Here is a 14,372-nt window from a genome sequence, read left to right on the forward strand (position 1 = left end):
CAAAACAACCACCAACTCCAGACCAACCCACACCCCAGTGGGGGCTTGTACTCTATTTATAGCAGCCCTGTAGCCAATCAGGCTGCTTTGCTGTTAGAATTTTCTAGTACAACAACATCATGCTCTCAGAGAACTGAGCATGTGCAAGGCTGCCTAAGTAGGTCAGTGCTGACTGACAGCTCCTGAGGTTGGCCAGGGGGCACATGCTGGGCATGCTGCGGAATTTTCCATTCAGGAGCTGTTCTGCGCATGCCAGTCTCTCCCTTATTCTTTCTGCATTGGCAGCATCAATTCAAGATTTTGTTGTCACAAAAGGCAAAGGAAAAATCCATGGTCAGAGTCTTATGTTTTGCCTACAGCAGTTGATATCAGAAAAGTCTACAAATGTTGATTAACTTTTTTTTTCTTTTTTCAGTTGCAATAGATGCAACTACTTCCAACTCTGTCTTAGTCTAGCAAGTTTTCCTTTTCTATTACCCTTTCTTCATAGCTGTTACTGCTGTTTTGTCTGTTTCCACTGATGCACCAGAAGGCATAAAATACCACTTCCTAAAATTTGTTCATGTGAGAGTGATCGCCTACTGTTAGTTTGCTGATGCTTCAGCTACAAAATAGTGTTGAGGACCCTAAAAATGCATTTTTTTCCTATGCATGTTCTACTGTAATGGGACAGTTGGGTTTGGTGGAGACAGGAAATAATTAACTCAGCGAGGAACTTAAAGAGCAATTAGTGTACTAGACCAGTGGTGCTCAACCTTTTTGTCTGCAGGGCCGGATAGGCAGTGACCAGTCCTTCTGTGTTCTGGATCTTGCTGGTGGACCCAATCCAGCACCCAGGTCATGGACTGGGGCCTACCATGTAGCTGCATGGGGAAAGAAGCCTTACCCTGGCCCCAGCCTGCCTGGCCTGGGGGAAGGGGGCATGACCCAACCCCAGTCTATCCCCATGGGAGGCATGGGCATGGCTTGACTCCAACCTGGCTGGGTGTGGGGAAAAGGGGTGTAGCCCAGCCCTGATTTGGCCATGCCAGGGCATGGTTGTGACCTGGCTCTGACCTGCCATGTGGGGCCTGGGATTTTGGTAGCAGGGAGGGTGGTAGTATTAACCTCTACTCTTTCTCTGCTGCCAAATTTCTCAACCCATGGAATAGCCCCATAGGCTGGAGGTTGAGCACCCCTGTACTAGACTAGGTAAACTTGAGAAACCCTGAAAATTACTTTGCATTCAGAATTTATGAATACATAGCAAAATAAAATGTGTACACTTCATCCTAGATGCTACTTAATTTCTTTTTTCTTCTTTTGTAAGAAGCCTTTTTGGTCAGTTTGAGTGTTAACCTTGCTGAACAGATTGCAAGGTATCTTAGTTGCCCTTTTTTGCTATAGATACTGTATCTTAACAAAAAAAGAAGAAAGAAAAGCAAACCATTTTAAATGTGCTTTGCACTTCTGATGTTGATGGGAGGCCTAACCATTGATCTGGAAGGCAGAGCACAAAATGAATAAGTGAGATCTCTCAGATGAATAGTCCGCAAGCTGAGGTTTAACACTAATAGATGTGAAGTGTTTTTAATAGTCAAAGTAACTTACAAACTGTACCCCAAATGCTAGTTAATTTTTCATATTTGTGTAACTGCAGTTAAATGTGTGGAGTAACCCCATTTCTTTCTTCCAGGCTTACTGGAGGAGCTATTCCGCTAGGAAAAGATATCTACAGCTCAGATACCATGCTATTCTTGTGCAAGCTAGAATAAGGATGTTGATAGCTGCTGCTGCATATAAACGACTCCTTCATGCTACCATCACAATTCAGAGAAGACGGCGTGCTTTCTTGTTGGCAAAAAAATTTCAGCAAACATACAAAACTTTGAAGTGTTCTACACTGATTATTCAGTCTGCATTTAGAAGATGGAGAAAACTCAAAATTCAACAGAAAGTTAAAGCTACACTAGTACTGCAGACTTATTTCCGAAAATGGCAAGCCTCAAAATTGGCTAAAAGAGGGAGAGCTGCTGTTGTCATACAGTCTTGGTATAGGATGAATGTAGCTAGAAAGCACTATTTGCATGTTAGAAAAAGTGCCATCAAGATTCAAGCCTGGTTCAGATGTCACCATGCTAAATACTTGTATGAAGAAAGGAGGGCAAAAATACAAACAATTCAGAAATATTACAGAGCTTGTAGGTTGGGAGCAACTGAAAGAGGAAAATATTTGCAAAGACGTGCAGCAATTATAGTTCTCCAGGCTGCTTTTAGAGGTATGAAAGCTCGTCTGTTATATAAGCAAATAAAAGCAGCTTGTGTTATTCAGTCATTGTGGAAAATGAGACGAGAGAGACTTAGATTTTTACATGTGAAGCAATGTGTTGTTCTGTTGCAGTCACATGTGAGAAAATACCAACAGCTAAAAAGATACAAAAGGATTAAAAATGCTGTCTCTGTGATTCAGATTCATTGCAGAGCATATGTTGCTTTTAAAAGAGCTTGCTCTCATTTCTGGAAAATACATCTTGCTGTCCTTGTGCTGCAGTCTGCCTACAGAGGAATGCAAGCAAGGAGAGAGGCTCGCATGTTGAGATCAGTGGTGAAAATTCAGTCAAGTTACCGTGCTTATGTTGCCCGAAAGAAATTTAAATGTTTAAAAGATGCCGCTGTGAAGATCCAGGCTTTTGTAAGGATGATGCAAGCACGTAAACACTATTGTTCCGTAAAGGAGGCAACCCTCTATGTTCAGCGAAGATACCATTCACAAAAGCATGTCCTTCAGCTTCAGGAAGAATATAGAAAATTGAAACAAGCGTGTGTCCAAATTCAAGCTGCAGCACGAGGATATCTGATCAGGAAACAAATCCAAAGATGGAAGGAGGCTGCAACTATGCTCCAGGCTTACTACAGAATGAAAAGGGTTAAGCAGCGCTATTTAAGGTTGCATAAGGCTACTGTTATCATTCAAAATCATTATCGTGCACACCAAGAGAGAGTCTGTCAGAGGCAGAAGTTCTTGAAAATCAAAGCAGCAGCTGTTTGCTTGCAAGCTTCTTACAGAGGTTACAGAGTGCGCAAAATGCATAAACTTCAGTATACTGCTGCTGTTAAAATCCAGACAGCTTTTAGAACTCATGCTGCAAGAATGAAATACCATGCCATGGTTCAGGCCTCTGTTATAATTCAGAGGTGGTACAAAGCCTATAAAACTGGTTCCAAAGAAAGATCTAACTTCTTAAGAACAAGAACAGCTGTGCTTTCTCTTCAAGCAGCTTTTCGTGGCTGGAAAGTAAGAAAAAAGTTCATAAGGCAACATGCTGCTGCAGTTAAAATACAATCTGCCTTTAGAAAGTTCAGGGTCCAGAAAAGATTCAGGCTCATAACCAATGCTGCGCTAACTATGCAGCACCATTATAGAGCCAGGGTTGTAGGTAGAAAACAACATCAAGAATATGTTGAACTACGACATTGTGTAGTGCGTCTTCAGGCAATTTGGAGGGGAAGAATGGTGAGAGAACACATTCAAAAGCAGCACCAATGTGCAGTAATCATTCAGTCCTATTACAGAATGCATGTGAATCGATCAAAGTTGAAAACTTGGAGAGAAGCTGCTGTAATGATTCAAAGACACTACAGATCTCACTGTATGAAGAAAGAGCAACGTATGCTTTACCTAAAAACAAAAGCAGCTGTATTAGTCTTGCAGGCTGCTTACCGTGGAATGAGAGCGAGGAAACAATTAAAGGAACTCAACAAAGCTGCAACTATTGTACAGGCAACCTACAGATCTTACATGGTCAGAAAGAAATATGAAGCTCTTAGGGCTGCAACTATTGTGGTTCAGAGATGGTATTGTACAGTTATTGAAACTAAATATCAAAGGCAAGAATATTTGACTTTAAAGAAAGTGGTTATTAAAATGCAGGCTGTGTACAGAGGTGTAAAAGTAAGAAGACAAATTCACCAAATGCATCAGGCAGCTATTTCTATTCAAGCAATGTTTAAGATGCACCGCATGAACATTAGATATCATGCAATGAAACTGGCAGCAGTTTTAATTAAAAAACGATATAGAGCATATTGTCAAGGCAGAATGGAACGTAGAAAGTATTTGGAACTACGTGAATCGACGCTTATCCTTCAGGCTGCTTATAGAGGTATGAAAGTTCGACAAGAGTTAAGAATTATGCATCAGTGTGCAACAGTCATACAATCGTATTATCGAATGTACAGGCAACAACGCAACTTTGTAAAGTTATCGTTGGTCACTAGACAAATTCAGCAACTGTATCGTGCTCGAAAAGAGCGAGATGCTCAAGCACACGCATACAAGATGATCAAGAAGTCTGTACTCTGTATCCAGGCTGCATTCCGTGGAATGAAAACAAGAAGACATTTAAGAACTATGCGTATATCTGCAGTCCTTATTCAAGGAAGAGTTAAATCCTTCCAACAAAGAAAACATTATATTTCTCTTAGAGCAGCTGCTCTTATGGTTCAGAGAAAATACAGAGCAACAGTACTTGCAAAGCAACAGCATCAAGAATTTCTTCATCTCCGTAAAGCAGTCATTACCATACAGTCTGCTTATAGAGGCTTTGTGGTAAGGAAGAACATTCAGCAGATGCATAGGGCTGCTACAGTTATCCAAGCAGTAATAAGAATGCATAAAACCTATATTTTCTACCATGCTGTCAGGCATGCTTCAAGAATTATACAACAACATTACCGAGCTTACAGGGAGGGAAAATGCGTGAGAGAAATGTACTTAAAACAGTATAGTTCTGTCATAGTTCTTCAGGCTGCGTATAGGGGAATGAAAACAAGAATGCTGCTAAAGAAAAAACTTAATGCTGCAACCATTATACAAAGAAACTATCAAATGTACAAGCAGCATTCTTACTACAAGAAAGTGAAGTGGGCAACCAAAGTAATACAGAAGAGATACAGAGCCAATAAATTGAGAGAAGCTGCTGTACAAAGGTATTCCTTAATGAAGAAAGCAGCTACTTGCATTCAAAAAACTTTTCGAAATATGAGAGCAGTAAGAGAACATAAAAAAATGCACCAAGCTGCTGTAGTTTTTCAGAGGGGTTTTAAAATGCATAGAGAACGGCAAAAATATCTTTCCCTGAAAGCAGCTGCTGTTGTCCTTCAGAGAAGATACAGAGCCTTGCTTTTGGCAAGGAGGGAAACTGGGGAATACCTTTCTCTTCGAAGAGCAGTAATTTGTATACAGTCTCTGTACAGGGGGTTTCAAGTACGGAAAAATATTCGGTACATGCATTTGGCTGCCAAGACCATCCAGTCAGCATTTAGAATGTATAGGGTTAGAATTGCATATCAAAACATGAGAATTTCGGCTGTCATTATACAAAACTATTATAGATCCTACGTTGAAGGAAAAATTCAAAGAAAGAAGTATCTGACAATGCAGAAATCGGCTGTGGTCATTCAGGCTGCCTACAGAGGTGTGAAAGATCGACAAAAACTGAAGATTATGCATGCCTCGGCCACTGTAATACAATCTTTTTATCGTATGCACAGACAGCATAACTATTATAAACACGTATGTTGGGCAGTTGGAGTTATACAACAAAGATTCAGAGCCAAGAGGGCAAGAGAAGTTGAAGTAAAGAACTATACAAAAATAAAACAAGCTGCCCTTTGCCTTCAGTCTGCTTTTCGTGCTAGAAAAGCTAGGCTGTTGGCTAAAAACATCCTAGCTGCACAGCATATCCAGTCAGTTTTACAGATGTACATAGAAAGGAAACGCTTCCTTAAGAAGAGGGTGGCAGCGGTAGTAATTCAGTCTGCTTTCCGATGCCACCAAACAAGGGCTTGGTTTAAGGCAATCCAGGGCTCAACAGTCGTGATCCAGAGGTGGTATAGAGCATGTCAAATGGCTCGCTTACTGAAAGCTGAGTACTGTGTCCAAAGGCAAGCCATCATAACTATTCAATCTGCTTATCGTGGTATGGTAGCAAGAAAATTGGCAATGCGAATACGGGCTGCAAGAAAGATTCAGTCTTTTCTTCGCATGGCTGTGCATCGTAGAAAATTTGTTAAGCTCAGAGCAGCAGTTGTTATGTTACAAACATACTACTTCATGCAGAAAGTCAAATTACAGTATGCTACGTACAGAAAAGCAGCACTTGTATTACAGGATCACTACCGATCTCATTTGGCTATGAAACGTCAAAGAGAGGCCTACTTACACACCCAGAAGAGCATTATTGTAATACAGACTAGAATCAGGGGATTCAGCGAATGGAGAAGATTTCAGAAAATTAAACAAAGCACAATAAGAATTCAGGTATGTGTATAATTTAGGTTCTATAGATTGCTTTTAACAGTCTCTAGACCAGTAATTTAGAAGAAACAGAGCAAAGAGAGAAAAGGGTACTATTTTGTTGCCCCTTCCTGTGCTCTTTAAATGTCTTTCTTATAGAACTAGGGTGAGTAAATGATTGAGCCTAATTTCCCCCTGATTGCCTCCCCTGCCACCCAGACACTGGGTTTTCCCGAAGAGGGATGTGGGAATAGAAGCCTCACTTTGCCATCAGGTTGAATTGCAAGTTAGAGTGGGGCTAGCTGAAATTCAGAGAGAGAGCGTGCGCTTCATAAATTTAGATGGATTCCCAAGGAAGGGGAAAATGTTCAAATTTCACTTATTTTCTTTCCTTTGCTGGTGGATCAGAATATCATGGGCTTTATCTCTTCTTTCTGAGATTTTTATCGGTGAGGGAGGCATGTGTAATACTTCACTGATTTTTACTATTGTTGTAAGACGTTTTACAAACAGAAGATAATAGCATACAGTAAAAGTAACTGAACACTCCCATTGGTTCCACAGACTGTTGTGGCAAGTTCAGTACTTAATATGAGTTTGCAATGACTGACCCTCTGAATTACTTTGTATATTTTCTTCCTTGTTTTTATTTTTCACTCTGTCCCATATGTATATTTTTTTGTGTAAAGAGATGCACATGACGTTCCTTAGTCCCCTTCTGACATTTTGTTCCAGGGAACGCTCGTTCTATATTAGAGTTCTGAGACAGTGATGTAAAGATTGCTCTTCTTCCCTACTGTCTTTAAAAAAGGAGAATGGTGGGAGGGTCTAGAGCTTCTCATAAATTGCTAGGTATTTTAGTGGGAGATAAGAATACAGGTATCCTTTCCTCTGCTCTGTTTATTGGTGAACTACTGTACTGCAATTTTAGACTGTGTCTGCTATTCTATCCTTGTTCTATCTTAATGAAATGCAAGTCTGCCTTGGCAGGTGGTGAACATTTCTGTTCTGAAGGAGAAATATAATCAGGTTTGAGATCACACATTTCAGATTCACAGATTTTAAAAAATTATTAGCTATCTGCTTCTGAAAAATGAAGTAGATGAGGGCTGTCTCTTACTTTAAAGTATGGTAAGAACAAAAGAAGACCACATTACAGTATGAAATATACTAAGACTGCATTTCTCTTAAGGCTTTTTATCGTGGATTTAGTCAAAGACGACAGTATCTTCAGTATAAGTCTTCAGCTGTGTTGATACAACAGCACTACAGAGCCCACTGCCTTAGAAATATGGAGCGACAAAAATATCTTCAAATAAAAGCAGCTGCACTTAGGCTTCAGGTATTTCCAGGGATATCACAACATCTTTTTTCACTAATTCAGAATAATTTGTTACAAAGACCTGCGTCAGTGGTGTGGTGCTAACTTAACTATTAATGTATGAAAGGCTTTCATAAATTGACTCTATATACAAGGAGAAATTGTCCCCCCACAAGGCTCCCAAATGCATGAAGTAAAGAAACTGTCAAGAGACTTCCTGCCCAACCTTCCTTACCCATCCCTATCCTCGTTCCATTTTTACTGTTATGTCCAATAGGATTGGGCCTCAGGGGTTGCCATGACACCCCCTGGTGCCCATACGAATCCCCCTTTGGCTCCTTGGGTATCCTCCCTCTTTCTTTCTTGCCATGCCTTGATGGAGTTATTTTATTGTAAAAAGAAGGGAGGCTTCTTTAGGGTCCCAGAGAGAGCCCTTGTCTATTTTTCGGTGAGTGGGTCCCTTCTGGTCCCAGCTGATCCCAGTCCTGCCCCATAAGCTCTAAGCGGGGCCTTTCTAGCCCCATCTGTGCCCTAGGGCACAAGTTGCCTTAAGGGTTATTCATGGCTGTCTTCTGCCCCTACAGCCACACCCATGCCTCAGATGTTATTCTAGATTTGTGCACCAGCTTGTATGGGCTTCAGTCCCCTTGGCCTTAGTTCACTGGTTACTCTTTGCTATAGACTGTCAGCCTAGGCCCACTTCCTCTGGCCTGGCTTCTGAGTCTTAGTTTTGTCTGGCTCTTGGCCCATCTTACTTTGCTTGCCTGGCCCTTTCAGCTGGAGCCTTCCCCTAATAAGGCTGAAAATCTGAAGCACCTCCCAGGCGCCTTATGTCCTCCAGCCACCATTTGTTCCTCTGTTTCTTAATCGGATACAAATGCCAGCCCAGAGGCTGTATAACAAAAACGCTCCCTACAGTGGGTCAGCAATTTCCTCCCAGGCTGCAAGTCCCCCTTAACTATATGTCGGTATTGTGGGAACAGCCTGGGTGCTGGTCAATCTTTTTTTCTGCATCCATCCTGCTTAGGAGATCCTCTCCATGTTGCCTGCAAAGCCAGACTGACACCCTGTTCTCAGGCACTGGCCTGAGTGCCCCATAGTCCCATCCCTTTTTGTCAGGTGGCTCTCCAGGCACCCACAGGGGCTTCTGTTTAGGCCTGATGGTTGGCCTACCCTTATCTGTGGTGGCTTTGCTGAGCTGCTTGTAGTTCTCTGTGCTGTGTGGAGGTCTGCTTTCTGACAGCTAGCTCTCTAGTAGTTGGTCTGCTTCCTAGCAGCTACCCCCCACATAGCCAGCTGCATCAACCCTTAAACTAGCAGGAGCCCCTGGGTCCCTTTTACATATCTAACATGCCTGGCTTGTTACAAGAATAAGCTTGAGAGGCATTTGGGCAGAAGCATGTGGTGTTTTTTTCCTTAATTTTTTCCCATTAAACACAAAACTGATTGCATATTTGTTCACCTTTTTTGTAGGCTTTATATAGAGGTTTTCAAGCCAGGCAGTTGGCTGCAAAGACGAGATCTGCACGAATGATTCAAGCCTGCTTTCGAGGATACAGAGCACGAAAAGAATTTGCTGCTGTGGTAAAAGCTGCTGGTGTTATTCAGAGGTACCGCAAAACCCGACAGCAAAGAACCTGGTAATATATTATTGCCACATAGCATATTTCTTTTTGTTACTAAATTTTTTTTTTAGTTATGTTGATTTTTATAGCTTCATAATTTGAGACATCTGTGGACTTCTAGGGTGGGGAAACAGGTGCTGCCTTTGCTGCTATAAAATATTTTATGATGACACAAAGGCCAAGCAGACGTTGTGTTGTGCCACAGATTGGTTGTGCTGCAAATTGGGGCTGTGACAAAGCAGGAATCAATTTGTGCTGCTGTTTAGCAGCAGATGTCTGGTTACTTTATGGCAGGAGAGCACAGGCAGCCTGGAGCTGTCCGTGCTCTTCAGCTGTACAGGGAGAGCACATTGCCCGTTATCTTGCAGTGTGAAAGCGTGGGCCAACATGTGATGTTTCACTCAGTGAACTACTTGGGTTACCCTCCCTTTCCTGCCTTCCTTGCCATGCCTTGATGAATACTATCGCCCTTAGGAAGGGTGCCCCTGGGGAATTCGAGTGAGCCTCAGATCACCTCATCACAACCTTTGTGCCCAGCTGACACCAGTTCAGCTCCTCAGGCACTAAACTGTGACTCTTCTAGCCCCATCTGTGCCTCGGAGCATAAGTCATAGTATGAGTAGTAATCATTGCCTTTTGCTGCCCCCATAACTGCAAGACCTGGGCATGGGTGTCACTCTAGATTCATTTCTCCAGCCCTGTTTTTTTTTTTTTTTCTGCCAGTTCACCAGACTCTTGGTCCTGGCAAGGCTCAGCTTATTTCTCTGGGCCTCAGACCCTATCTGGATTAGTTTTTCTGGATTCTCTGACCCTGCCTAGCTGTCATCCCACCAGGCCCTTGGCCCTCTCACCCTTAGCCTGTCTGTGGGCTCTTGGTCTTGTTCTGGCTTTAGCCTCTCTCAGCTCCTCCACCAGGCTTTAGCCCTCGTGGCCTCTGCCTCTCTCTCTGGGCCCCCAGCCCTGGCTTGGCTGCAACCCCTCTGAGGCCCTGGCTTTACCACATAGGCTTCAACCCTCAGCCCTGTAGGTCCCTAACCACAGGCTAGGCTGCTATCAGGGAGTGCCCCACCAGTGGCCTCTCTTCTCCTCTACAGCCACAACTTTGTCTTCTGGTTAAACTTAAACACAGCACCAACATTTTGTTTAATGGCCAGCTGTAGCCTAACCCAGCTACTTGCGGCCTTTACTGCTTTGCTGTCTGAGCATCTGTTCCTTGGCTGCTTATTGCACTGCAGATAGTTCCAGGATAGTTGCTCCCCACTGGTAGCTCCTATCCTTGTTTTTGGTCTGCTTGCTTTTTAGTGACTGTCTTTTGCCCTGCTGTCTTCTCCCACAGGAAGCCTGATCTACTGTGTTCTCCTTGAAGTAACAGGAGCCTCTGGCTCCCTGTTACATTATCTACCCAGTTGCACTGTGGAGTAAGCTAATCCACAGTTACAGGCAGTAAAAGTGCATACAAGATGGTTTCTGTGGAATATGTAACACACTGTGAATCCACATCCTTCCTGCCTTTTCTCACAGTAACTTGTTCGCGTAGCCATGCCCGTCTGGCATGCGTGTTGACTCCCATGGGACTACTCGCATGTTTAAAATTACTCACATAGGTGCTTGCAGTTCTTTAGTCTACCTCCTTGGTTTGGAACAAACCTTTTGTTTACATTGAGAGGACAGTTACTTCTATCTTCATATGTGAAATCTAGGGTTACTATAATACATTATCCTCAACAGTTAGTTTTTAAGTTTTAAAATGCTGAAATGAACAAATTTAAGTTTATTTGGGGGGGGGTCATAATTTTTAAAAGATATTTTTTTGCCTTGCTCTATTGCTGTCGTATTTCCTTTGAGCCCTATTTTTCTGCCTGGGTAGGGCCAGTAGTTTACAGGGATTTTTCATTTATAGCTATGTGCACATGTACATGCTTACACGCACAGCCCTCACATTTTATGGGTTTGAAGGTTTGTCTTTGGTGTCATTTATCATAGAATGAATACAGGCACCACAGGGAGTTAATACCAATAAAAAGTAAAATTTTTAAAATATAAATTTTTCCTGAAAAATCTGATGTACATTTTCATTAGGTTTCTGAAGATGAAAGTCTCGGCAGTTGTCATTCAAAGGAGATGGAGGGCAATCCTTTCTGCAAGAGCAACTCTGCAGCAGTTCCTAGCAGTTAAGGAAGCTGCAGTTAAGATTCAGTTGGCTTATCGAAGATACAGCACTAGGAAACTCATAGCAAAGGTATATTTTTAATCTTCACTAAGTCACAGATGACGTTCAATCAGTATATCATGGAAAACTGTTATAGTAAATTTGATGTAATTAACTGCTAATGAGCCAGTAATGTTAGAACTTTTTGTAGAAAGATGAGCTTGTTCATTGTCTTCTACACATTGGCCACTTCTGCCCCAGTTATCTTTTTCCTAAAGAAACTCCTTCCTAATTGGATCCAAGTTTAGGCTAGGTACTTGTAACCAAGGAACTAAATTAAAATATTTTAAAATTAAAAGCAGGAGCACTTAAACAAAAACGAAAAGGTGAAAATGTGAGTCTAAATCAGCAAAATTTTAGGTACAGGCCTAATTGTAGAGATTGAGGCACCAGTTTAAGCAAACGTATAGTACTTTTTCCTTGAAACTATCACTGTGTACCTTACCTAAATATTTTATTACTTAAGAAAATAAGAAAAGTTTTCCTCAAAAATATTAAAGGAGGAAGAGAGAAGAATAATAAAGCTTGTTGGACTAAGGTTGCACTGAACGGGGAGAATTGAGAATCTTGTCAAACTGGAAGACTATAGGCTCCTACTTTTAGTTTGCATTGGGAGCTATCAAATTGCAGTCGCACAGACTGCCAAATATTGATTGACCTCATCTATAATGATAAGGTTAAATATGAAAATGGCTTATAAGGGGTGGTATAGGTTGTAGTTGTGTTGGTCTAAGGACATAGGCAGACAATGTTCTTTGGGTAAATCTGATATCTTTTATTAGAGCAACTCTAATGAGTCTAGTTGGACTAATAAAAGATGCCAGATTTATCTGTTGGAAAATGGCTTATCACACTCATAGCATTGTTGCTAAAAATAAATTCACCTGCTACAATTTGTAGGTTCTTTTCCAAAAAAAATCCACTAAGTTGTAAAAAGTATATACTGCTATAAACAAATGCTGATCTTTCACTTGCTGAACTGGTTCTAGAGGGGAGTGCAAACTACCAGATTAAAATGAGTTAACAGGGAGCAGGGGCTTGTCACAAAAGAGCTGATTCACAGTAACTGTTTGTGTGCATGCAATTACCCTGTATGAAGGCTAAATTCTGCTTTGGTTTTCACTGTATTAACCCAGTTTTATTTAATGGTAGTTACTTTGCTTTAATTTGGTTGTTTTTCCATACCCTCTATTTTGTGTTAAAGTCTGTAGCTGTTTACCTCCCTTCCCAATGGATAAGAATTATGATAAATGAAATAAGCAAAGTGCTTACTTTGACAAGACAAGCAACTTACTTAACATTTTTCTTCCCACTTAGAAGCAGCAAGCTGCATGTTTGCTTCAGGCAGCATATAGAGGCTTTAAAGAACGGCAGAAATTTATCCAACAGAGAGTTGCTGCTTTGGTCATCCAAAAACATGTGCGAGCTAGGTGGGACGGAAGACTTGAATGTATAAAATACCACAGAACTAGAGCAACTATAGTTAAACTGCAAGCATACATTCGTGGCTGGTTGGTAAGGAAAAAGGTAAGCATGTTTTTTAAGTCATTTAACTTTACCGGGTCAATATTCATACTATCTGTGTATGGGAAGAACAAGAGATGTAAGCCAGTGATTCTCAACCAGGATGTTGCAAGACCCTTTCAAGGGTGCTGTGGCAGCACCATCATGGCTAGGTGAAACTGTCCCATGTGCTGATTTTATAGGAGGCATATGCAAGATAGAACTGGGAAATGTCATTGCATGAGGGGGACATCTGGTAATATTACTTAATACAGATTTCTCTCAACTTTATGCAGGTTCTATTTATGCAAATTTACTGTTATAGAGACTGTTTGTTTTTATACCCAAAATGTGTTATATGTGAGGTAAATGTGCTCTTATGCGATTGGCATAGCTGTGCTCCCCGCTCCCTCAAACAAGTAAGTATGTGAGGGGAGGGGAAAGGGCCATGAACAGAGGAGAGAGGTGAGCAGAGGTGGAAGGGCCATGGGTCCGGGCCCCAATCACCACAGCCCCTGCTTCAGCTGCTCTGGGAGTGGCCAATGCCAGCGGCTTGCAGCCAGAGCTGCGCTGCACCCCGAATTCCCCGGGGCTCTGGTTCTCTCCACTCACCCCAGCCTCTGCTGCAGCAGCCCCAGGAGCAGCTGACAGCAGCTGCCTGTAACTGCTGGCTGCCCCATGTCCTGAACCCCTTGGGGCTCCACTTCCCCTAGGACACCTTGCCCTGAACCCCCGGCACAGCACAGCCCAGCCCAGCCCAGCCCAGCCCAGCCCATCCCAGCGGCTTCAAGCAGGTGGCATCTGCCGCTCCCGGGGCTGCAGCCAGGGCGGGTGGCAGCCTGCAGCAGGACAAAAGCGGGTTAGAACTGGCAGCAGCAATGGGCTCTTCCCGGCACTTGGGATGAGCTGCAGCGATGGGAGGGGGGCTGCTGCCACTCCAAAATTTGCCATAGCTCCCCCCAACCTGCCCTCGCAGGGCCACTGCCAAGTGCCAGGAAGAGCCCAGTGCTGCTGCCGGCCCCAGCCTGCTCTCATTTCGCTGCAGGCTGCTGCTCATCCCTGCTGCAGCCCTGGGAGCAGCAGATGCTGCTTGCTTGCAGCTGGTGTGCTGCGCTGTGCTGCGCCGCACCACCCCGGGAGGTTCGGGGCACGGTGTCCCAGGGGAATCGGAGCTTCTGGGGTTTGGGTCATGGTGCAGCCCAGAGGCTGCAGGCAGCTGGCATCGGCCACTCCCAGGGCCACTGCAGCAGGGGCTGGGGTAAGTGGGGAAAAGCAGAGCAGTAGGATAAGTGGGGCTGCTGCCCACCCCAGATGCCAGAAAGCCTGGTGCCACGCCTGCGCAGCCCCAGGAGACACCACCTGCTTGTAGCTGTTGGCCTGTGCCATGCTCCTCTCCCCACCCCTTCCCTAGCCCCAGCTTCACTCCATCTCTCTCAC

General features: G+C 43.2%; 1 protein-coding gene across 1 annotated transcript in view; it reads left to right on the forward strand.

Moving 5' to 3' along the window:
- The window catches only part of ASPM (abnormal spindle microtubule assembly), a 68,029-nt gene that overhangs the window by 46,051 nt on the left and 7,606 nt on the right, over positions 1 to 14,372 (forward strand). The window contains exons 19-23 of the mRNA XM_019530569.1: positions 1,676 to 6,301; positions 7,470 to 7,619; positions 9,072 to 9,238; positions 11,303 to 11,462; positions 12,750 to 12,959. Coding sequence (XP_019386114.1) covers positions 1,676 to 6,301; positions 7,470 to 7,619; positions 9,072 to 9,238; positions 11,303 to 11,462; positions 12,750 to 12,959 — 5,313 coding nt within the window. The remainder of the gene's footprint in view (positions 1 to 1,675; positions 6,302 to 7,469; positions 7,620 to 9,071; positions 9,239 to 11,302; positions 11,463 to 12,749; positions 12,960 to 14,372) is intronic.

The sequence above is a fragment of the Crocodylus porosus genome, unplaced genomic scaffold (genome assembly GCF_001723895.1).
Source record: "Crocodylus porosus isolate Cpor-Errol unplaced genomic scaffold, CroPor_comp1, whole genome shotgun sequence".
Lineage (NCBI taxonomy): Eukaryota > Metazoa > Chordata > Crocodylia > Crocodylidae > Crocodylus > Crocodylus porosus.